Source organism: Pipra filicauda, unplaced genomic scaffold (assembly GCF_003945595.2).
Source record: "Pipra filicauda isolate LSUMZ 115617 unplaced genomic scaffold, ASM394559v2 scaffold192_size1418226_pilon, whole genome shotgun sequence".
NCBI classification, from domain to species: domain Eukaryota; kingdom Metazoa; phylum Chordata; class Aves; order Passeriformes; family Pipridae; genus Pipra; species Pipra filicauda.
Window position 1 is genome coordinate 1246980 of NW_024104301.1, and position 23619 is coordinate 1270598.

Here is a 23619-nt window from a genome sequence, read left to right on the forward strand (position 1 = left end):
AGACCCTTCCCCAGCTCCATTCCCTTCTCTGAACTCACTCCAGCACCTGAGTGTCCTTCCTGAAGCGAGTGGCCCAGAACCAGACACAGCACTCAAGGATGGCGGTGCTGGGACCGCTGGGGGGTTGGACATCACCATCCCCACTGTTCCCAGTGCTCCTGCCTGGAAGTGTTGTAGGCACTCTTGTCCTCCCTTTGTTCAAAACTCCACAGCTGTAAATTCGGAAGGAAAATCAGTAGAATTATTTAACTTGCATTTCCTTACCAGTTTGGGGCTTGGCTAGAGTACATCTCAATAGGGTGATTGCGTTATTGTTCTCAAGCCTAGGCTGAATTGCTATTTAGGTTAAAAATAGCTTAAAATCTTATATTGCCAAATTTTGGTGCTAGGTCCTTTTGTCTGCATTAAGCACTTTCTTCTTCAAGAGCAAAGGCCAATAATTAATGTCAAAGATGTATTTCATGGTGAATTTAAATGCTTCTGAAATGTAATGTAGCAAAAACTGCATCAATTAAAACATCATACATTTTGTTCTTCTGATTTATATCAGTCAAGTCACCAGCTCTGTGTGGTAACCCTGAGGACCAGCAGCTCCCCAATTACTACTACTGTTAGCAGAGCTGATAAAGACAATTATGCCTGGAAACAATTAACTGTGTTAACAGAGCCTAAGTTATATGCATCAGTGGCAGACACCACCCTCCTGGCCTGCTTTTGTACCTACGTGGGTGTGGGTGTGCTCATTTCTGTGTGTGTGTAACACCACAGAGAGCCAGAACGAGCAATTGAGCCAAGGTAGCAGGGTACAGAATGGATATTTGGAGTGGGTATTTTGATCTAACTAGAAAAAAAAGCCATATAGTGACTGAATCCATCACTGATGCAATGATGTTGCAATCACATTCAGGAAGGGGCCCAGCAGTTCCTGGCAGGACAGAGTGATGATGTGACAGCTTTATGGCTGTTCTTTTGTCCTATAATTAAACTCGGCTCCCCACACCTCTCCCCCCACCCCAGAAGCCCTCTTTGTCATTATTATCCACAGGTAATAGCGGCCAACAAGGTGACCCTGCTAGAGGAAGCCTTCCAGGCCTTCTGGCTGCTCACTCTACAGCCCTGATGCAAACGGAGTGTACTCAGAAGGATGTAAGAGCACAGAGTTTGTGCAGCAGGAAGCTGAGCTGAGCTTGCTGAGGGTGGGGAGAAGGTGATTAGAGATATGGGCATGCGTTCACTCATCCACCTGAACACACCTGCCTGTTGCAGGTATGTGCTGTGCTCCAGGTGAGTCAGCAGCTGTGCCCTCAGGCAGTGACATGGCTTTGCACAGTCACTACAGCCCGACCTGGTTATTTAAAACCAGTAGATAGTCACCCTGCCAACATGATACCACATACCCCGTATTTGCACATGCCCAGCAAACAGACAGAGTCACAGTTTTCTGTTAAACCTGTTGTAAATCTGTACATGCAAACACACATTTAGATACACACACAAACAGAGGAATTAGCTGAGGGATTAAAAGAAGTCCTTTCTTCCCAGGAACGTTGGTGATTTGAACTTCATACCATAGCTAAATAAATGGTTTGGGGGGAGTGTGGTTTAGAAGAGTCTGACTCAGCTTCGTGTTGTAAATCTAGTTTTACCACTGCCTTGCTGTGTGACCCTGAGTGGAGCTCTCAGCTTCTCTCAACCATGGTGCCTTTTACTTAAAAAGAGGAATAATAACTGCTCAGTTGCAGGTGAGAGTGGAGAGGAAAAGTTCACACTGAACACACAGAGCTGTTGTGAGTGAGAATCTCTGGTGGAGGGCACTACAGAGTGATAATAATTGTATTGTCAATATGCTGTTGGGAAAGATGGTTTAGAGTCACCTAAGGAGCTTGTCTTTAACTAATTTTTGCTAATGTTGCATAGGGTTGGTGGAATTTTACTGCTCTGGACATCAAAGACTGGATTATTTGAATTAGCCAATGCTAGTCTGTATTAAAATTAGAAGCTCCATAATGCAGAACAACGAAGTTCTCCCAAAATGCACTGGAAGAACATAACTCATTTGTGTTCAAGTACAACATACATTGGAAATCCCACTTCTTCCTGTGTAGATAATTTGGGTTCTGGGGATTTTGGAGAGGAGTCTACATTAAAAACCTGGTCTGCTTTCAAGGACTTTGATCAGCAACCGCATGTGATTGAGTTCTCCAGTTGTCTAGAAAAGGAGCTGAGGTTGAGCCAAGATAGGGTTCAGCTGCTTTTGTATAATTATATTTTCTATTTGGACAGATAGGAGAGTGCCTTCCCATTCCCCAGTCTTCATGAAACATAAAGGTTTTGTGACAGCACATCACTTGGACAGAATATGAAGGATTGCAGATTTAAAGCAGGATTTTGGACTACAGGGATTATCAAATATTGCAGTGCTGCAGGCTGAGATTTATCATCTCCCCAGCCCTAGTTCCTATTTGCCTTTGCTGAAATTCTTTTGAAGGGTGACAGCATTCAAGAACATTAAAACTGTAAGCAGACAAAGTACAGAAGTCAAGATTTCTTATTACAGGAGAAATTGAATAAAAAAAATGGGAAGATTACAGTGGAAACCATGTCATGGTGAATAAGGACCCAGGTTTCAGTCTTGGGGAGAACTAGCATCCAAACTAGTTTAAATAGGATGTTAGATATTTTTTTTTTCCTATTTAAACTTGCTCTTGGATTTCTTTCTGCTACCTCATATCCTTTTATGGTCAGTAGCACTGTACTCATGCATATTTATTAGATTCAGACATATTTTGCAAGTCACCTTCACAACTTATTTTCTTTTCCTGGAAAAACTGGTTGGTTACATACACATTGAATTTGCAAATCTAATCTTTGGTGCATATTAACCCCTATTAGTCTGGTTGCTTAATGTACAGATAAGTTTTCAGGCTTATTTGCAATTTAACTTCCTTCTATATAATAATTACAGCCCATAATTCTGTTTAGATTTCACAATCCAGATTCCCTCACACATGGAAATGACCTGCATATTCAGCATTCTGGGAGAGAAATAGTCCTCCTGTTTGAGAGATCTGCTGTCTGAGAGAGAGCAGGAATTAAGTGTTTGTGCTGTACTCCTTCCTTTCAGGGAGCCACAGGTGGGAGGAGCAGGTTGAGGTACCTGCACATATTGGCTTTGCCTTAAGCTCACAGTGAAGCTGGAGTAGAAGAGGCAGATACTATTTTTTCACCCCAGACTAAGACACATCTCTGAACCTAAGCTAGAAACACTCTGTCTGTTTGCTTGTGGTATTTCCAGACCTGCTGAAGGCCTAGAAAGCTCAGCCACTGACACACACACACAGTTGCTTACTGAGGCAGAGGTTGGTGTGCCAGGGGACAAGTTGTTGGAACAAACACAGCTGTGTTTTTTCCATCACCATGTTCTCATTTACTGTGTCAGTCAGCCACAGACCCTGTCTGTGCAAAGGTAAATACATATCCCAGGGGAATTGCTGGGACTGTAGGATCTGCTCTTGAATTTCATCTTGGATAGTGTTCTCTGATGTTTAAATCAAATAAAGCTGTGGTTATGCCTATTACAGGGAATGGTTAGAGCTTATTAATAGTGAGGAAGACAACCTGCCACAGAATGTACAGTCAACCTTTGCAATCAATTGTGCTTTCAAATTGTTTGCAGTTCTGCCATGACAGCCTTCAAGCTGTGCCCCCAAATCAAGGTTTCAGATGAACTCGTGCAAGTTCCCTGTGAAGACTCTTCCCTTTGAGAAGAAACTTTTTATCTCCAGAAGATAGGGAGAAGCTCTTGAACTGATTTTGTTTATGTTCCCCTGTAAATGTCAACTCTGGGCAAAGCCACAGCCACAAAATAGTACAGTTTAGGGTTTCAGAGGGAACAGTGGCTGTGTTTCCAGAAGAGCCTGAAACACAGACTGCCCACAGGCAGCCAGGCCCAAGGGACTGGGCAGCTCCAGGAAGCAGCTCATGTTCCAGCACTGGAGCAATTCCCACTCCTGCACTGGGGGAAGCACATCTTTACTGCCAGGCTTAATCTCGCTAATGGGCATCTCTGACCCTGATTTTCACTTCAAAAAGAAGTCATAGTTGGAATGATTTAGAAAAGCAGGATTTTCTCTACAGTCGCAGGGTTTGTACTGGGCCAGCAGAAATATCTGCATTAGATTAGTGCTGCTGGATCCCCAGTGGTGTGTGGAGCTCCCACCCATCTTCCAAAGCCATAAGAAAACCCTCATGGCTTTAGCACACAGGCAGATCCACTTGTCACACACCACCAGCACCATAAAAGGACCTGTTCATGCCACCAGATGAGAGGCTCAATGGAAAAGCAGCCTTGAGTTCTCTGGATGCAGAAGAAAGAATTCATCACCTGTGGCAATGAACAAAGTCAGGCCCTGTTATCAGCTTGGACTGGTGCCACCAGCGGAGACAATCTGCTGTTTCCAGTGTGTCATTTCAGTTGTTGCTGTTTGGACCTGACCTGGGAATACAATGCTGGGATTATCCTCACAACAGGTTTGGGGAGCAGGGCTCCCTTTCTGAAATTCACTGTAGTCTTTGCAATAAAACAAATCTGTATGCTCCAGTTCCCTTTTTGCAGCACTGCCTGGGAGGGACACACAGGATACAATCAAATTCTCTTTCCTGGCATCTCCTGTACTAATGAGCATTGTCCTACCAGCACTTCCTAGGGTGAGTTGGCTTCCCTAGTTCCCAGGTAATCAAATTTGTTTTTTCCCCCGAGTTTTTCAATTAAGCAGAAATTAATTCCACTTCCACAAACTGGTGGCCACATTCTCCTCCCAGGTACTGATAAAAATGCACAATTAATCACTTGCCTGCCAGCACTGGGTGGAACCCTCAACCTCCTCATACCCACAGCACAAATTTTCATCAAGCAGGAACACATGGCCATTTACTGAAGGGGTGAACTGAGGAGTTCAGAGCAGCACAGAGATTTCCTAAGTGGAGGGAGGGAAGACAAAAAGACATCTTGTTCTTCTTCTGAGGCACAGATTTTTATCATATCACAAAAGCAAGCAGCTGAAAAGATTCCAGTCATGAAGTGCTGTGCTTTGAGAACGGGTTAGACTGCCTGTCCTTCCATGTGAGACTGACTCTGAAGGGGATCTGGGATGAAAACGAGTTATTCAACGGGTTATACCAACTGCTGGGCTCACAGTCATTATCAGATACTGAAGTCTTTTACATACCTTGTTCTCTGCAGGTTCCTCTTGTCATTCCCTGCAAGGGAGCCAGAACACGTGTGGGGTGCACCTGCATTCAGCTGCGGTCTCAGATGAACATCACCTTGAAAATCCAGAATACAGAAAACCACCCCCACTACAGGAGCTCGACGTTGAGTGGCAGAGGTAGTATTTTATTCTTTGAGCATCCCTCCTCAAGGACACTAAATTTAGAGTTTGTAAAACATCACTAAATGAAAACAAAACATCGCCAATAACAAAAATGCAAACCCGCTGAAAATGAAAATGCAGCAGCATTCAAGTATCAGAAAACATGAGAGCTAAAGTGCTTGAGAGAATTTCTTAACTATGCAGAGTCTGAAGTCAGTGTTCCCCTAGAAATGCTATTTTTTTCAACAGTATCTACCTGGCTGCATAGGATTTTTCACTGGTCTATAGCAGGGCAACACTACAAAGCCAGAGCCATTACCCCAAAGGGCTAGGAGTAACACATTTCTTTCTATCCCTCATACTAAAATAAATTATAGTCAAAGAAACACATTATAAAGTTCAGGCAGCTGAAGTTGGACTTCAAGGAAAGTGACTGTACCGATTTCCCATGCAGTGAAGTCGCTAGCACGGCCTGAAGCTGAACAAAGCTTTGGTGGGATTTATAAAGTGCTGTCTTTTAGTGTTTTATGCCTGTCTTCAGCAGTGTTTTTCTCAAACCAGCACCGGGGTTGTGAGTTAAAAAAAATTCTGAGATAACAGACCAATTTTCAGTGGATGCTGGAGCCAGACAGACATTGCACAGTGCATACAAATTACATTAAAAAACAACAAACAAATCGAACCAAAAAACCCCAAACCCCAAAACCTAACCCAGTTATGGTAAAATGTTTCATCCTTAAAAACAAACACCCACCAAGCACCAAGAGCAAATCTGAAAGTAATATCTGCCTCCAGTCCCCTGGCTTGTCCCAGCAAGGATGGATAATACATGATACAAGCTCAGCAGCAATGGTTGGGAGCCTGAGCCTGCAGGCACTCAGTGCAAAACTCTCCCGGCATTCAGCTCCATGGGAGTGATCCAGTTTTTGCCAAAGCCAAAGGGAACTCCCTGAAGACTTCAGCCAACTTTGGATTAGCCCCATAGACTGATAGCGGGAGCAGGACCTTGTTTTACAGTCACCGTTTTTTCTATCCAGCCACAAAAGCCACCTCCTGAAATTCCTGAAGGGGTTTCCAACCTTCCCCTCCACGCATGCATTTAACATCCATTACAGTTAATAGCAGTTACACATGCATATCAATGGGAGAAAAGTCCCAGTCAAGAGGAATTACTGGTAGTAAGAAAAGAAACCCAGTAGAAATTGCTGAGAATTGCTAAAGACCCAGCTCCCTCGGGTTTTCCCTGTTTTCCCAGCTGGCACAGACTGCGCTGCAGGAAGCTCTATGGTGTGTGTCTGGGTCTGTGGTGTGTGTTTGGGTGTGTGACACGCGGGGTGAGGGCACGGTGTGTTCTGCAGGGCACCAACCGCCTCCGTCTCAGCGTCCAGGGAGCGTCCGAGCCTCCGGCCCCTCACTTGTGGGCCGTGCTGTTGTAATCGTCCTGTGCCACGGCCGGCAGGGAATGGTCTATCCTGAACTCTTCCTCCTTGGAAGAATCCCCCCGGGCTGCAGGCTGGCGACTGTCCGTGCCGCCCCCCTCCAGCCCCAGGATCTGTCTCTGGACCAGCTTGGAATAAAGGCCTCCTTCTTCCATCAGCTCCTTGTGCGAGCCCTGCTGCACCACGCGGCCCTTGTCCAGCACAATGATGTTGTGTGCCCTCTCCACAGTGCTCAGCCTGTGAGCGATGACAAGCACCGTGTGGTTCTGCAAGTCGCCGTAAATCGCCTGCTGAATCTGTGGGGAGAAAAGGCGTTAGTTAGTGCCTGAGCAGCACTGGCTCTGCTGCGGGAGAACAGCAGCTTTGTGGTCTGTGTTCAGAAACCTCTGGACAGGAGGTTTGCTCTGTGGCCACGCAGAGGACACCGAGCTCCCTGCAGCACTGCCAGAACCAGCGCGTCCATCCCAGCTCCCGGCTGCAGCCCAAAAGGCCGTGTCAGTCCCACCAGGTGTGCTGTGCACACAGGTCTGATCCTGCCAGCTGGGTCCTCGTTAGAACTGGGCCCCAGATTTGGAGGCCATGTGGTGCTGGCATGGACTGCAGGAAGCTGCTCCCTGGTAAATGCAGCTGTTCAGAAAAGTGAGGCTATTTCCTCAGCGTATCAAGGCAAAGCAAAAGAGTTCTTTTCCAGCTTACATACAATGGCACTGAAGTCTAAAGGCAGGCAGGTTGGCACTGGGCACAAGGCACACTGATACCCCCGGGTAGCCAAAAACCAGCCCTGGGGTGGCATCAGACACCACATACGTCTGAGGACCCGTGAGCTGCTCCAGGTCAGATGCTCACGCTGCCCCACACCATGGGTCAGCAGCACTTGTCCTCCAGGACCGGGAGACACATCCTTAAACCCCAGCCTTGAACAGGCCTTCCCTTGTGTCATTACATCAGTGAGGCCAAACTGCTGCTAGTAGAGCTGTTTGGTTGTCACATCCCAGCCGGATAAACCAGCCCAGTTCACAGGAAGCTCAGGGCCTTTCCTGTACATGTGGTTTCCTTGGTGCCTCGGCTGGGATTTGAGCTTAGGGAGTCCTACTGTCCTTGCTACAGCATCATTTTTTAGGGTCTTCCTCTGTATCCTGTCCTAAAAGGCTGCACAGAGTCTCTATATGCCAATTAACACTTTCCACATTTAAAAAATCAGCAGAGAACCCTGTATCTCATCAAGTTTGTCAGGCATTGGCTGCTGTGAGCATGAGATTATTCCCTTCTTGGTGACTACAACAATGTTGGAAGCAAATTCCTGCTAAGGAATTAGCATCTTACTCAACCCTCTGACTGCACCATGTCAAGACTAAGCTCGTCCACAGGCTGGAAATTGAAGCTACAGTCTTTCCTCCAAACCCAGACTGTCTCTTTGGCCCAAACATCCCAGTCACCCACTCACCGCGTGTTCGCTCTCTGCATCCAGCGCGCTCGTGGCTTCATCCAGGATTAGGATGGGAGGGGCTCGGATCAAGGCCCTGGCAATTGCCACTCTCTGCTTCTGGCCACCTGACAGCTGAGCCCCTTTCTCACCTGCTTCTGTTGGGCCAAGAGAGAGAAGAAGGGGTCAAAACAAAAACCAAGTTCAGCTGCCAGGCACAGCATCAGGATGGAGTTGCGATGACTTCGGTACCTGTGTGGTAGCCGTCCTGGAGCTCCGTGATGAAGGTGTGTGCGTTGGCCTTCTGGGCAGCCTGAACCACTGACTCGAAGGAGGCTGAAGTTAAGCCATATGAAATATTATCTGCAATGGAGCGGGCAAACAGCACAGGCTCCTGGCTCACCAGGGAGATCTGCAGAAAGGAAGGGAAGAGCAGGGCGTCAGGAGCAGGAGATGCACCGCATGGCATCGGCATTTCTCCCTGTTGAGTAAGGACCAAGATAAAGATATAGAAGAGCCATTAACCAAGATACAGAAGTGCCTCAATGTGAGGATGTTAATGATGGGGTGCCCAGTTTGCATCACCTGCTGGGAAGCCATTTTGCAGGGAAGAAACTTTGTGCAATGGTGGTACGTTGGCACTTGGGATGGGCTTCCCCCTTCAAGACCCTGCTGTGTTTTTGATCCAGACCTGTCCCTCCTGTCACTGTTTGCTCTTTCCAAAATGGAAAACCAGTTGCTGGGACAAATCAGGCTGGAGAGATCCACTCCCAGGCTCTTGCAGGCCATTGATCCCACTTGGGCCATGCGAATGAGCCCTCTTGAATTTTTTAATCCCAAATTAGCAAGTTGGGGACATAACTGCTGCAATTCATTAATTGCTTAGCAACAGCCTCTCTGTCCTGCCTTACAGCCATTGCAGCTCACTCTCATATTCAGTCTGCCTTAGCAAACCCTTGATATTGGAATAAATCAAACCCTCCAAACTATTGCTCAGAACTGGGCAGGAAAAGAGCCAGGGGGACACGGTCATATTTTAATTGACTTCTCCCCATGCCCCTAACACCACACCAGGCTTTCCAAACTGAAAGATTAGCTTGTCTTTTGATTTTCCCTCTGTACGGGCAGGGAATGTAAATTAGTCACACTGACTTTGGCTTTCCAGCCTGTCTCTGATCAATTGTTTTCAGGTTTTCCTGCTGACTGGTGAGGCCATTTGCTCTGGGGGCAAACAAAGGAGGCAGTTACTTGCAGAGATGAAGGCTGATCTGTGCTGACACACAGGCCAGAGCTGAGGGGCCCGGACCCCTCTCCAAGGCAAACCACCCAGCCCCTCTGGTGCTCCAGCTGCTGCCAGGATCCCAAGAGGTTTAACTCCCCCTGAGCTGAGAATTACTTTAAGATCTTAAAGGTAGAAAGCGCTGGAGGAATGCAAAAACTCTTTTCCAAACCCAATTTAGATGATAATTAATCCAACAACCAAAAACATATTTCTACTGCGTCGGCCAAAAAATATAAAACAAACCATGTTTTTTGTTCTGTTTTTGGAAGGCTTCCCCCTCCCTATGAAACCACTCCATCCCTTTTGCTTCCACCCCCACAAATTATCTGAATTCGCTTCCTGGACCACCTCCAGCCTCCAGCTTTCTGGACACTTCAGAAGTTGCCAGATCAAATCCAAAGCAACATGCAGCACTGCCATCCATCCCCTCTGAGCACGGGTGTAGCTAAAATACACGTATCAGTCGCTCGTACCACGGAGTGCAGGTACTTGTGATCGTACATGTTAATGGGACGCCCGTCCAGCAGCACCTGCCCATCTTGCAGAGGGTAGAAGTTCTCCAGGATGTTGACACAGGAGCTCTTCCCACTCCCCGAAGGACCCACCAGTGCTGTCACTTTGCCGGGGTGGAGAGTGAAGGACACGTTCTGCAACACGCATGGGAGAGCGTGCTCAGGCCTGGGCTCTTCCCAGGCTCCTGAGGCAGCAGTTTGGGCACTACACTAGAAAAGTAGCCAAAATCTGGCCACGGTGACCCTCTACCTCGGTGATGTGCCACATCAGCCAGTTCTCCTGGCTCTGAGGAAGCAAAAAGCCTCCAAATTGCATCAAATTCGCCTGCTGATGTAGCAGGTCCTCTAAAAACTGCAAAGCAAACTAACCTCTTTGCTGCCTCCCCCTTCCCATGATCCCAGCTCCTCTCCCACGGAAACAGTCCGAGGCAGCTTGGCACAGAGCCCTGTACCACGCTGACATGTTTAATGCCTGAGCGGGGAACAAGGGCTTTATTGATAAATCTCATTCCTTGTAAGGAAGGCTGGCCCGGAACACCCGCTGTTCCTTTTAAGCTGTTTTCCAGCATGTGTTGAGCCTGCCTTGACGTATCTCCATCAGGCAGCTGACACTTCCCAAGGGCTGGGGATCAGTTATGGCCGTGGTGGAGAAGCAGCACGTGGTGGGAGTGCACGGCGCCCGCGGGGCTCACCTGGAGGACCTGCGTTGCGGAGCGAGTGCGGTAGGAAAACGTCACGTTCCTGAACTCCACCTTGCCATCCACGTGATCCGGGGCCAGGGACCCGTCATGCACCATCGTGGGCTTGCGGTCGATGAACTCAAACACCTTCTCAGCAGCTCCCACCCCCTGCATCAGCCCGCTGTACACGGAGCCGATGGACTGGAAGGGAAGGGGCAACAGTGAGACCCATGTGATGGAGAAGTCAGTCAGTGCTACTGGTAAGGAGAAAGGTTGAAGCATTCCCAAGTCTTCTCTCACCTCACATTGACTACAGTCATCAGACATAGCAAAAGAAAACTCTTTCCCCTCTGCAGGATATGGAGGGGATATATGGGCATTCCAGGGAAAAGGACATCTAAGGGGGTTTTGTGCATGGGCACGCTGGGAGGGTAACAGAAAAAGGAAACACATGGGTTGGGAAGAGAAGACGTGCTGGGAGATACATGACCCAAACTTCAACAAAATCCTCCCCTCATCTCTCTTTGCTCAAGACCAGCAGCTCCCCAGTGCAATGGCTGAACAGAGTTCACAGACCAGCCCCCAGAGGGTTCTGCTCCTTCCCCAGCACACGTCTCAAGTGCAGAGCAGCTCCAGGCTAGGCTCTTCTAGACAAGTGCCTGGCAGCTGGTAAGGTTGGAATATGGTCCTAGGGGATTCACCATCACCGTCTCCCAACTACAACTTCTGCATGCTGACACTGGCTTCCCTGGAATAAACCCCATGTTGGAAATTTCATTAAACCCAGAGCTGCAGAACAGTTTGTACTGCAACTGCCCCTCCCATCAGGAGGGGGAAAAAAACCCAGACCAAATGAAATCCACACCAAAGCCACAGCCTGACAGCACCTCCAGAGCCTGCAGGCATCCAAACAGATGGTGAGAGCTGGGTGAGCTGCCTCCAGCTCTGCTCTGCCCCTACACAGGGGCTGAAGCACCACCAAAACCACTCTTGGCTGTGAGGAAACCTCAAATGGATCATTTCTGCCTGGATTAGCTAAGCTTATGCCTCTGTGAGGGGAAGGCAGCCCTGGGTGGGCTCTACCATCCCACCCACAGTCCCATCTTGCTAAAGCTCTGCCAGCGCAGCAGCTTGCAGCCTATTCCAGGGACAGGGAAAAAAAAGTAATATAATTAAGTTTTTAATGAAGCCTGAAATATAACAGGCAGCTTTGTAATCCCTGCATCCTTCATGCCAGGAAATGGGGTTGGGAGGCAGCCAGGACTCTGCCCTTCAGCAGGGCCAGCCTGACCCCTCTGGTCCCAGCTGCCTTTTTGGGGGACAAGCTGCTTCAGGAACATTAAGGTTGTGAGGCCACAGCAGGAGAGGAATGGGGAGCAGAGGGGAGAATCCCCACTCTGGTGATGCCAGAGCACCAAGGAAATGTGTCACAGGTCTGGATCTAGACCTGCAACTGGCCTGGGACCTTCTGAGACAAACATCAGCTTGACATGGAGTAGCCCAGAGGGTGGTAAGGCCCTGGCACAGGTTGCCCAGAGAAGCTGTGGCTGCCCCATCCCTCCAAGTGTTCAAGGCCAGGTTGGACAGGGTTTGGAGCAACCTGGGATAGTAGAAGGTGTCCCTGTCTGTGGCAGGGAGTTTGTAATTAGATGAGCTTTAGGGTCCCTTCCAACCCAAACCATTCCATGATTCTGTGATAAAACAGACTTACCTCCATGCAATCTCCCAAGACAAACTCGTAAATGATGAAGGATATCAGGTTTCCACTTGTCATTTGCCCTGAGATCACAAGGTGCCCGCCGTAGTAAAGGATGCTGACCTGGACCACCAGGAGGGTCAGCTGAAAGCAAGAAAACACCCCCAAATCAGCAGGGACAACTGATATTTTGGTGTGTTTGTAATTACTCACACAACAGCCCACGATTCACATGCTAACATTTATTCTTTGAGCCCTGAGCTGAGGATCCCTGACAGCACAGCTGACAACCCTAAGCAGTGAGTATGTATATGAGAAGGGAGAAACAACTCAAGTACATGGGCTGATTTAGGGAGCTGGGCTGGCATCTTTCAACAAAACAGAAGTCCAGAGGGATAACAGCCAAGGAGGGAGAATTTATCTGAAATAACAGAGTATCTCATGAACTTCTCTCTTGGACTAAGGTCCTCAAGGATAATAATCAACGCTCAAATTATCCAAGGAATGCACTCACCTCACCGCTAAAATAAACCTTCTCTTATATGAGCATGACACACTTTAATTTAGAACACAAAATCAAGCCAAGAGTTAATGCAGAATATCCTCCTTGTGTGTACAAGTCCCTGAAGGATAACCTCAGCTCTCGTCTGAAATCAGTGCGGGGGTTCCACCTACTCTAGAAGGGAGACAGATGAGCTCTCATATGACAAATACCAGCCCCTGCTTTTATTCAGCTGGTTTTGTTCCATCTGCCCGGGCGCTCTGAAAAGCAGCGATGCCCTGGTGCCCTGTGTGACATTTGCAGCACAGGCTGTAAATTCACACAGATAAAAATACTGGGGAAAAAAATTCCTTTCTCCATGAGGTGACCTTAGGATCCTGTGTTCCCTCCAAGAAAGACTTTACCAGGGCTGTGCTAAATCCATCAGCTTCTTTCTGTGTGAGCCCTGCAGCAGCAGTTTTTGAGGGGTTTTGCCGCCTTAGCCTTGTCAGGATCTGTGCTGACCCAGTTCATGCTCTGGCTTCACCTGGAGCCCAGAAACAATGCCAATAATGCTCCAATTTTGCTTCCAGACTTGGGAAGCCATAAAGCCTCCCACAGCTGCACCATAACTCACAAACCCATCATCAGAGACTACTTCCATCCTTGAACGTGCAGAGATAAGGGCAGCCTCACACGGGGATTTTGCACAGCCTTAGTTAACAGCCAGTGCAGGAGAAGTCCCAAACCATCTGGTCTTGAATGGTGAAAAAGCATTTTGCAGGGAAAAAAAAAAGCCCAAAGCCAAAGCCCAGCAGCCTCCCCCTGCCACCACCCACACGCGGAGAAGCTCCGATCCCGAGCAGGAGCTCAACCAACGCGGTGGCTGTTCCCAGCCGGAGCCCCAGGGATGAGCTGGCACAGGAACGCAATGCAGCACCACCGAGCCACGGGCTTTTCCACGACCTTGAGCACTTTATCAATTATATTCCCATTTCCAGGAGAAAACAGGCAGGTCGGTGGAACGACACAACGCTGCCCCGAGGTGGAAGGGGATATAATTTTTTGATGTGTGAAAATAATAATAACAAAGAGACAGAGGATCGCTGGAGGTGGATCCCTGAAAGCGGAGGAGAACCACGTGCACGTGCCACGTGCATTTTGGGATCTGAAGCAACTCTCCTGCCCATCCCAAGGCCCGTGTAGGGAACACCTACCCCGCTGGACCAGACGTAGTAGGTGTAAGCCAAGGCCTCCCTCTTGTTGAGCTTGTAAACCTGCTGCAGCTTCTGCCAGTACACGTTCGCCTCCGTCTCCTCGTTGGCGAAACTGCGGACGGTCTTCATGGCAGAGATGGTCTCCTCGGCCGTGTTGTTGGCTTTGGCCAGGGCGCTCTGCACATCCTTGGAGAGCTTCTGCAGGGAGCAAGGGGAGGCAAAGGGGGCTCAGCAGGTGCCAGGATGCCCATGACAAATCTCCCTGCTTGCCCCAGGCTCTGCTGGGCTCAGGAAAAGGCAGCACAGTGACATTTTTCAAGGCCATGGGCAAGAAGGCTGAGCACTGGGATATATCCCACACTTCAGGACAGCCTGGAATGTGTCAGGAGGAGAGCAGATTCGTTGTGCTCTCCCCAAGGCATCTGGGCTGCGGGAGGTAAAGTGCCACGTCCAGGGCCACTTGGGAAGCCTGGCAGAGCTGCTGCTCCCAGTATCCTGAAGGGCTCTGGCCTGGGAACTCTTCCAAGCAGTTTCCAAGTCAGGGACAGGTCTGGAGACCTCATATCCACTCCTCCCACAAGTGCTGGTCCCAAGGAAGGGGCCATGCCTGGGTGAGGCAGTACCTGAGGACTCTGTTTTGACAGTACCTGTGCACAGTGGAAAGCACTGACAGCTGACACAGGGAGCAGCAGTGCAGGACTCACATGGTCCATGGGATGTGGCATTGGCCAAGGGGGACAGTTCTTGGCCCACACCAGTCCAAGGCAGAGGGAGGGAGCTCAGCACTGCATTAACTCCCACCAAGTCACTCCAAAAAGAAAGAAAAGGTTGCACGAGGATAGGCAGGTGCACACAGGACATCCTACAGCCAAGCCCCCTCTCCTGTCAGATCTGAGATGCTTCCACTCCTGAGCATGAAGCAAGGTAAGAGCCCAGGCTATGCCTGTCTGGCCACACAAATTTAATGCTGCCTTCCTGCTCCCACTGCTGGCAGCAAAGCACTCCAGCATCACTCCCACCAGCTCCAAATCCACCCACAGCCTCCATGACAGCCTCACAGTGGGGAACAGCCCAGCGTTGTGACACACCATGGCAATGCCAGCTGCTCCTGCCTACCTGGTAGTACTTCCCATAGACATCAGACACCAGCATGATGATGGGGAAGCCCATGAAGGTGACGAGTGAGAGCTTCCAGGAGAGGCTGAACATGAAGAAGATCACCCCTGTGGCCTTCACCACGTTGCGCAGGAAGATGTTGATGTTCTGGGAGACCAGGTCGCTCACGATGGTCGTGTCCGAGGTCAGGCGGGAGATGACGTCCCCTGCAGCAGCGAGGGGTTGGGGAAAGGGGAGAGAGGGGACGTGTCATCACCGCAGGGCACTGCCTCACTGCGTCCCATGTCCCCTGCCAGGGGCCAGATGGAGCTCCCCATTCAATTGGCCCCTCACTGGAGGTCTGAAGGTTGGCACAGAAGGGGAGCAACCCTCCACCGCTGTGGATGCGAAGCAGAACACAGGAGCTGCATGCACAAGGGACAGGAAATGCACCTGAAGGCACATCCCTGGGTCACCAAGGATGGCTGCAGGACAGCAACGGGGACTTTGGCAGCACCCTGTGCTGGAGAGCACCCTGTGGGCAGGCAGATGGGCAGCAGGTCATCCTGCCCTCTTGGCGGGACCAGCCAGGGCCAGGCTCAGGGCGCCCCGTGGAGCACGATGGGGCTTTGGAGATGGCTGTTTGGATTTAGCCATGTGCCCCACAGCCTGGAGCTGACCCAAGGGACCTGAGGACATGGGTCCAGCTACTAAGGGGTGAAGCTCTGCTGATGTCCTTTGGTGGAGTTGAGTGTTACAGCCAGCCTGAGTTCCTAAATACTTGGCCTGTGTTTGAGTCCAGCTGAATTCCCATGCTTTTGTGTAAGTCCAGGGTTACCCATATCCCACTTACAATAACATCTCTTCTGTCCTCAGCTACCAAGGCACTTTGCAGTCACTGCTAAATATGGCAACAGCCTCAAAACTAAAAATACCGCTGAGACAAAATTAAATGTGTGAAAGTTACAGTGGGCTGGGACCACACCAGAGTGGCATGGCCTGGGACAGCACTGAACTTCGAGCAGGGAAAGCAACAAGCACACCCAGCAAGCTTCACACATCCAAGGTTTTCAGTGCCTGGAGCAGAGCTGGAGAGTGGCTGACTAGGAGAGACTGACTGAGGTACAGGAGGAGGAAAGTAGGTGTTTTGGGGACAACTGGAGATGAGCATGTCAGCCCCAGGACTGCTGGATATCAGGCTGATCGTGGCAATGGGATATCCCCAGGGTGCTGGGCAATCCTGTCCCAGCCCTACAGTGGAAAGCAACCAAAAGGGAAGAGCTTTCTGCCTCTATTTCTAAACACGAGCACTGAGGTGCTGCCTCTGGCTGCCCATGATCTGCTGCACATGGGTTGGGCAAGCCAAGGGCAAAAATTCCAGGACGGAATAGAGGGGTTAGAGCAAATCCAGAGGGGAGAGAGGAACCAACCTGTGCGATTCTCATCAAAGAAACTCATCTCCTGAGACACCAGCGACCTGAAGAGGCAGTTGCGAAGGCGGATGTTCAGCCTTGCAAATATGAGCGTGAAAACGCCGCCCCGGATACCTGCGGCAAATGAGCTAATTGCAGATAAGAAACGTTATAGACCAGTGGACACGAGACCGCTCTCAGCAACACACACGCCCCCACGCCGGGCCAAGGGCTTGGGCAGTGCTGTGCTGGCGCCACTTGGCACCCGGGGAAGCCACAGCTAAACCAGCCCACACCCCTCCTGGGTGCCACCAGCACAGCGATGGCTGGTCCTAACCCTGGGAGTGACGAGCTCTGGGAGGGAACACAGCGCTGCCGGGACAGCATTCCCCAGCATGAAGTGAGATAACACACAGGTACCCCCGAAATGCCAGGCAGTGGGAGGACTGTAGGAAAATTTATTTCCAAAGTGGAGAACACGGGACTTACAGAATGTTAATATTAATGGTATTTCGAACACCAGGTCCTGGGGAAAGACACGACCTCTGTTCTTCTCAGGGCTTTTACCATCCCTGGCCCCCCCTCTGTGGGGCCTTCACACACGTCTGCAAAGACTTATCTTTTTCTCATACCAGAGAGAGTTTCTCTGGAATGCAGGAGAAGAAAACAGCTAAAACTGTCTCAAGGGAAAGATGCTTCTTCCAGGCAGGAAAGCTTTCTTAAGCGAAAACCCCTAATCTTCTCATAGTAAAATCTTCCAGAAGGGTCTTCTATTCTTACACCCGGGGAATTCATTCCCTGTTCTCTCTGTCTGTTCCTGCTCCCCCACCACCAGCAGATGGACAGAAAGAGCTACACAAAGGCCTTGTGACTGTCACCATGGCCTCTCTGTGCCGTGACAGTGCAGACACATCGAACTGCACCCTGGGGTCTGGTAGCAGCGTGGTGGAGTGGCTGCCTGTGCCCACCACCACCACAAGCTCCTGTGGGAAAACCCCAGACTCCTCCTTGTCATGGTCAGACCCAGCCCCTGCGATTACCTTCCTATGGCGAGCAGCGACATGACCAGCACTGCCGTGGAGAACCGGTCCATGCTCTTCTGCACCACGATGCCGTCGATGGCCAGCCCCGTGTAATAGGGCAGGAAGGTCTCTCCTGCCAGACAAGCACAGGACATGGAGATTCAGCCCCACTGCAGCACAGGACTGGCACAGGACCTGTATTCCCAACTCTGACAACCCCATCCCCACGATGGAGATATCAGTCATCACATGAGATGTCTCAGGAGGTGCAGCCCTTAACGGCACGTGGGGATGTTGCACTCTCAGTGTATTTTATCCCCTATAGCATTTTTTTGCCCCACTGCATATTTTATCCAGCCCGTGCAGGATGTGCCACCCAGCAGCCCCCAAAAAGCAATCCTGGGGTGCTTCCAAGACACAGCACCATGGTTCCTTCCCTCCTGGTGAGCATGGGAGCACACCATGGCCCCCCTGGGTCCCTTCACTCACCCAGCGCGGCCACGACGAGGAAGAAGGAGGCGACACCCAGGAAGAAAGCATCCGGCTTGGTGTAGGACAGCAGCTTATGGATGGTGGGACCGGCTGCCTCCTCCCGCTTGTCCCTCGGGACACTCCCATCGCAGCTCTCCTCCACCTCGGCGCGGGACTCGGAGCCGGGCCCCAGCGCCTCGCGGGACGAGGTGACACAGGCCAGCAGCTGCCACAGCCCGAAGGTGGCCGCCAGCGCCACGTAGGTCCAGGCAAAGAGCCCCCAGAACCAGGGGTCCCGGATGGTCTTCCGCACCTCCGAGTAGAGCAGCAGCTTCACCATCATGTAGATGCCCATGAGGAGGCAGACAACGGCGATGAAGGTCCGTGATGCCTTGAGGCGCCGGGGGCCATAGGCAGTGTTGGTGGCCACGCCGATGGCGGCCCCCAGGAGCACACAGCTGCGGTACAGGCAGCCCCCCCAGATGTCCAGCAGCGAGTTGAAGATGTTGAAGTGTCGCAGGTCCTGCAGGACGTTCCGGCCTCCCTGGCCGTGGGTGTAGAGCAGGGTGGTGACTGCCACGTCGGCCCCGCTGAGCGCCAGCGTGCTGGCCACCGCCTTCCAGGCGCGCATCCTCGGCACTGGGACGGGGGGGCACCCGGGTGGGGGGGCAGCCCTAGCACGGGCAGGATGTGGGCATGTCGGCCTCTGCTGCGGGGAGAGAATAGTGGGATGGGGTTGTTGTTCACCCCAGAGAGGTGATGAGGAAAGGGCAGCAGGATGGGGGGACAACCGTGCCAGCTCCCCACCCGCCCATCTTGACCCCAGACACCTCTAATCTGTTCCTTCCTCCCCTTCCCTGCTGCAGACACTCCAAGGTATTTCATAAAGTGAGCAGTACAAACCAAGACAAACTTCCCTTCCAGATGCCTTCACCCATCCCTCAGTGGGAATCTTTGTCCCTGTTTGCTGTGGTGGCTGCAGGGCCAGCCGGGCGGTCCCCAGCAGTCGGGTGCTGCCATGCCATCTGTGCAACCCACGTGTTCTGCGCTACGGAGCCGGGTAGGTGTTAAACTCCGATATTCATGATCCCAGAGTCCCTCCCCACCCTTCCCGGGACAAAGCTGAAAGTGAACAATCAAAACCGTAGGAAAGCAGAAGGAAGAGCAGCTCAGCTTTGTAATGGATTCCCCTGATCAAAACCTGAATAAACCACAGGTACAGCAGCTTGTCACACCTTCTAGTCCCCAGCCCCCTTGGATATTAACTCAGGGTAGCCCATGAAACCCACTGTACAGTCCGGGTGCAGTTCAGTGACACAACAAAAATCCCAAGAGGAAATTAAAAAGGGGTTGGAATTCCACAGCTGCATCCTGTGGGAGAGGAAGGCTCTGGGGCAGGACGCTGCCTTTGCTGCCGCCCGGGGGGTCTGTCCAGCAGCAGCGATGGTGGGGCAGGGCCTGAACGGACACGGCAAAGAGCGAAAAGCTCGACTTGCTCTAAGCCCTCTAAGAACAGGGAGCGTCTCACCTGCTCCGGTGCCATGCCCAGAGGTGCCACGCGTTGGCACGAGGGAGGTACCTGATCCTCAGATTTGTGCTGGGTAAGCAGCTCATGACGGTGCACAGTGCGGAAGGCCCGGTACAGGGGGTGCCATGTGCCGGCCACGCTCTGCCCTGTGTGACCGCAGCCCCCCAAAACCCAAACCTCGGGGAGAAGGGCAGCCCTTGGCGCTGGACGAGCAGCGCCCTTGGCCGAGAGCGGCTCGGTGGGCGGGCAAGTGGGACGAAAAGCTAAAGAGTGGAGGAAAACGGGGCAGAGGCTGCAACCTGGGGAAAGCACGGGGGTTTGTGGGGTGGGTAGGGAAGGAGGAATGGAGGGGAAGCAGAGCAGCGATGCCAGGGAGGAGCAGGACACGCTGCTGCCATCCGCTGCAAAGCTGCGCGGATCCGGCCCGCTGGAGCAGGAGGAGGAGGAGGAGGAGGAGGCGGCCACCGCAGCTCTCCACCACCCTCAGCCGCGCCCCAAGATCCCGAGCTGGAGCCGGCCAAGGTCCCCGGCCGCACCCCGGCTTCCCCCCGCAGGAGATGCTCCCACGGGAGAGGGGGGACACGCCTGGGAAGGGCCGTGCCCGCCATCCCACGGACACGCACACACGGCTCCCCCCTTTGCAGCGCAGGGGCAGCTCAGCCCCGGCGCGGCCGGACGGGTCTTACCGGCGGGGGGATCAGCGGGATCAGTGGGATCAGCTCGGTCGGACCCGGCGGCGCCGCGTCCCGGGAACAAGGTCGGTGGGGGGCGTGGCCTTGGCGGTGGCCGCGCCCATGAAGCCCCGCCCCCTCCTGCGGCGCGGCCCCGGCCCCGCCCACGGATCCACCGAGCAGGGAGAGCCCCAAAATTGGGGGATCGGGTCCCCCCACCACGGCCCTGCACGGGTAAACCTTGCCCCGACGCAACAAGGGCAACCCCAGAATTCCCCCCACCTCCAGAGAAGGGCTTTTTTTTCCCTCTCCAAAAATATATACATTTTAAAATTTTTATATGATTTTATTGGTTTTATCTCATTTCTGCAGCAGAGAGGGGAAAATACAACACACGACCTGGCTTTAAAAGCAACCAGGACAAAGGGTCAAGATCATGTTTTAAATTAATTCTTAAATAGGGGCTCGACAGTGGTTTAATTAACCCTTAAATAGAGGCTCATCAGGGGTTTAATTAACCCCTAAATAGGGGCTTGACAGGGGTTTAATTAACCCCTAACACAGAGGGATCCAGTTTCAAGAAATCCAGCTTATAAATTATTTCACAATTAAAACCAAGAAATCCAGCTTGTAAATTATTTTTCCCCTTCATCTCCCACTCTAGCTCTGGAAGGATGGAAGTACTCCTCCCTGGGCAGCAACTGTGCATCCAGGTGGGCTATACAGGTGACAGAGGGGCAGGGTGGTGTCATTATCCCAAACTTCCCTTGTGTTTTTGGAGTGCTGGGCTTAAAAACACCCCTATAACCTTCACTAGCACAGAAGAGACTTCAGGATTCCTGGAGTTCACTCCGTTTCTGGAGAGGTTACAAAGGAAACCTGCCTGGATAACCAAAAATATAAATATCACTTTTTACTGTTGGTTTTATTTCTGCTAATAAATGCTTAAAACTAAAAAAAAAAAAAGCTCACTTCATGCCCTTCCCACATCCCCTGGGAACACAGTCAGACCTGGAGTGACTCTTCCAGCTCAGGCTGACAGTGGGGATGACACTTTTAAGCTCTAGGAAACATTGTCCGTGGCTAAGCTGGGTCTGGTTTTTGATTCTCTTCCCATGTGCACCCAGATCACTCCCAGGCTTTGGTGCAATTACTCCCAAAGGGCAGCTTCCAAGCCACAGTCAAGGTGGAGCTTTTTGGCAGGACTGAGTCTCTCCCTGCCAAACCTAAACGAGGATGGTGCCACCTCCCTCGGTCGGAGGGATGGCCCAAGGGCAAACCTCGGGAAGGGACTGAACAGACACCCTTGTCTGAACCTTCCCCTTCCTCTCTCCCAGGACAGAGCAGGCATGTCTGCACCCTGCACTCCCAGGCACCACAAACCTGGGGACAGTCCGTGCTGTCCCCGGCGCCGCAGGACCCCCGAAGAGCCCCCGGGACTAACTGGTTTTCTTCCCGCTGGACAAGCTCTGCTCGGGGGGCAGGACCGTCTCGATCTGGAACGACACAAACTGGCCTTTCTTCAGTTTCTTCAGGGAGCTGGCAGCGCTGCCCCCAAACATGTTGTCCTCCACTTTGAAGGCAAGAGAGGGCAGGCCCCGACTTTTCCTCTTTATGCTCTTCCGCTCCCGGTTGTAGGCCGTGGTCATGTTGGCAATCACCTGGAAAGAGGATTGCACAGGTTGGGCTTTGAGGTGTCACACAAAATCAGCTCAACTCTGTCTCACACAGCTTGGTGAATAAAAGAATCGCAGAGTTGGAAGGGACCTCTGGAGATCATCCAGTCCAACGCCCCTGCCAAGGCAGGGTCACCTGGAGCAGGTGGCACAGGAACATGTCCAGGTGGGTGTGGGATGTCTCCACAGAGGGAGACTCCATGACCTCCCCAGTTAGTTCCAGTGCTCTGCCACCCTCCATGGAAAGTTCTTCCTCGGGTTGAGGTGGAACTTATGTTTTAGTTTATGGCCATTGCTCATTTTCCTGTCACTGGCACCACTGAAAAAGTCTGGCACCATCCTCTGACACCTCTTGGAGATGTTTGCTTGGATTGATGAGATCCCCTCTCAGTCCTCTCTAGACTAACCAGGCCCAGTTCCCACAGTCTCTCCTCATCAGAGATGCTCAGAGTGAGTGAGAGCCAGTGCAGAGCTCTGCTGGGCGAGCTGAGGCTGTGCCACAGCTGGATACACCCAGGGGCAAGGGAGGGACTGAGCAAGGGCTTTCCAGCCTTGTTCTCACCAACCCCAAACCAGCAGGAGACCTCACGTTAAACAGTTGCAATTCCACGGCCGTGCTCAGGGGAGCCGCTAGTTCTCCATCAGTAGAGGGCAGAAGGGGATCTAGGTTGGAGTGCCACAGAGCCACAGGGAACTTTATCACCTTCCGTCAGTGACAGCCCCAATCCCGGCCTGGCTGCAGGTGAGTCACTGACCCCCAACAGTTCCCTCATGGACAGGACAGAGCTCTCCCTGCCCTGTGCCACAATGTGCATCTCCATTTCGCAAGGGAGCCAAGCTAGTGAGCCTGAGCTGCCAAAGGGATCAGCTGGGAATGGATCCCACATATTCAGCTCCCAGGCCTCTTCCCTCCTGCCCCATATGACTCCTGTTATTCCCTGGTAAGAAGAATCACAATCCAGGTGATTCACAGAGAACCACATAACCCTGCCTGAGTGTAAGAAATGACTGAGCAAACAAAGCACTTGAGCCCTGCCTGTGATTTTCTGGCACACAGCTCACCAAGCCCTTTACAGGGGACACTGAGGTAATTTTTTAAGTTAGGAAACCAAGAAACAGAGAGACTAAACAAGCTGTCCAAGGTCACTCAGCATGTCAGAGACAGTCAGGAAGTGAATGGTGACCTTGTTTCTCCTTGCCCACTGGCCCACTAGTCCTCATGGCAGCCCCAAACTCCTCCCATTTTGAGGCAGGGTTTCTTTTAACCTTTGTAATTACACAGCGTGTCCCTGAAGGCTCCTTGTCCCCACCTGAGGAGGGACTCCCTTGGCTGATTTGAGATGCAGATTACAAGGCAGAGAGCTGGGCAGGCTGGAACACAGCTCTTGATGGGGAAAGCCAGTCCCTCGTCTTTCATCACCCACCTCTGAGCAGCAACACCACCAGCTTCCCTGTGGTGCTGCCTCAGAGGGTCCAGCTCTGCTCCTGCTGCCCTTGGACCACATCGAGGGTGCCACCTGCCACCTCTCCTCTCAGGCCTGCCCTGGACTTGGCCGCAAAATGATTTCAAGGCACCACAAAACTTACAATTTCTTTCACCATGTTCTGCTGCTCCTGCACCGTGGCTGTGACGGGTGGGAGG

At 51.6% G+C, this 23619-nt stretch overlaps 1 protein-coding gene across 2 annotated transcripts; it reads right to left on the bottom strand.

The window, feature by feature from the left end:
• Window positions 1-5368: 5368 nt before the first annotated feature.
• ABCB9 (ATP binding cassette subfamily B member 9) lies at window positions 5369-20395 on the bottom strand. Of its 2 annotated transcripts, none has more exons than XM_027739829.2 (12): window positions 20317-20395; window positions 18121-18811; window positions 17650-17764; window positions 16628-16758; window positions 15219-15424; window positions 14103-14300; window positions 12420-12548; window positions 10721-10909; window positions 9990-10163; window positions 8487-8646; window positions 8256-8392; window positions 5369-7107 (listed from the first exon to the last, which is right to left on the bottom strand). In XM_027739829.2, exons 2-12 carry the CDS (start codon window positions 18731-18733, stop codon window positions 6784-6786), a joined length of 2376 nt encoding a protein of 791 aa, XP_027595630.1. In that variant the 5' UTR covers window positions 18734-18811; window positions 20317-20395; the 3' UTR covers window positions 5369-6783. The 2 variants fall into 2 exon arrangements, with proteins under 2 accessions (XP_027595630.1, XP_039236266.1); XM_039380332.1 differs by having other exon boundaries at window positions 18121-18808; window positions 20317-20344.
• Between the last annotated feature and the right edge of the window lie 3224 nt (window positions 20396-23619).

Bases quoted from the DNA above. Each gene is read 5' to 3' on its own strand.
- ABCB9 (XM_027739829.2), bottom strand. From the start codon at position 18,733: ATGCGCGCCTGGAAGGCGGTGGCCAGCACGCTGGCGCTCAGCGGGGCC. The intron at 15,425-16,627 runs GTTGGTTCCTCT...TCGCTGCTGCAG, and splicing joins CTTTGATGAGAATCGCACAG to GGGACGTCATCTCCCGCCTG. The intron at 8,393-8,486 runs GTACCGAAGTCA...TTGGCCCAACAG, and splicing joins CCAGGACGGCTACCACACAG to AAGCAGGTGAGAAAGGGGCT.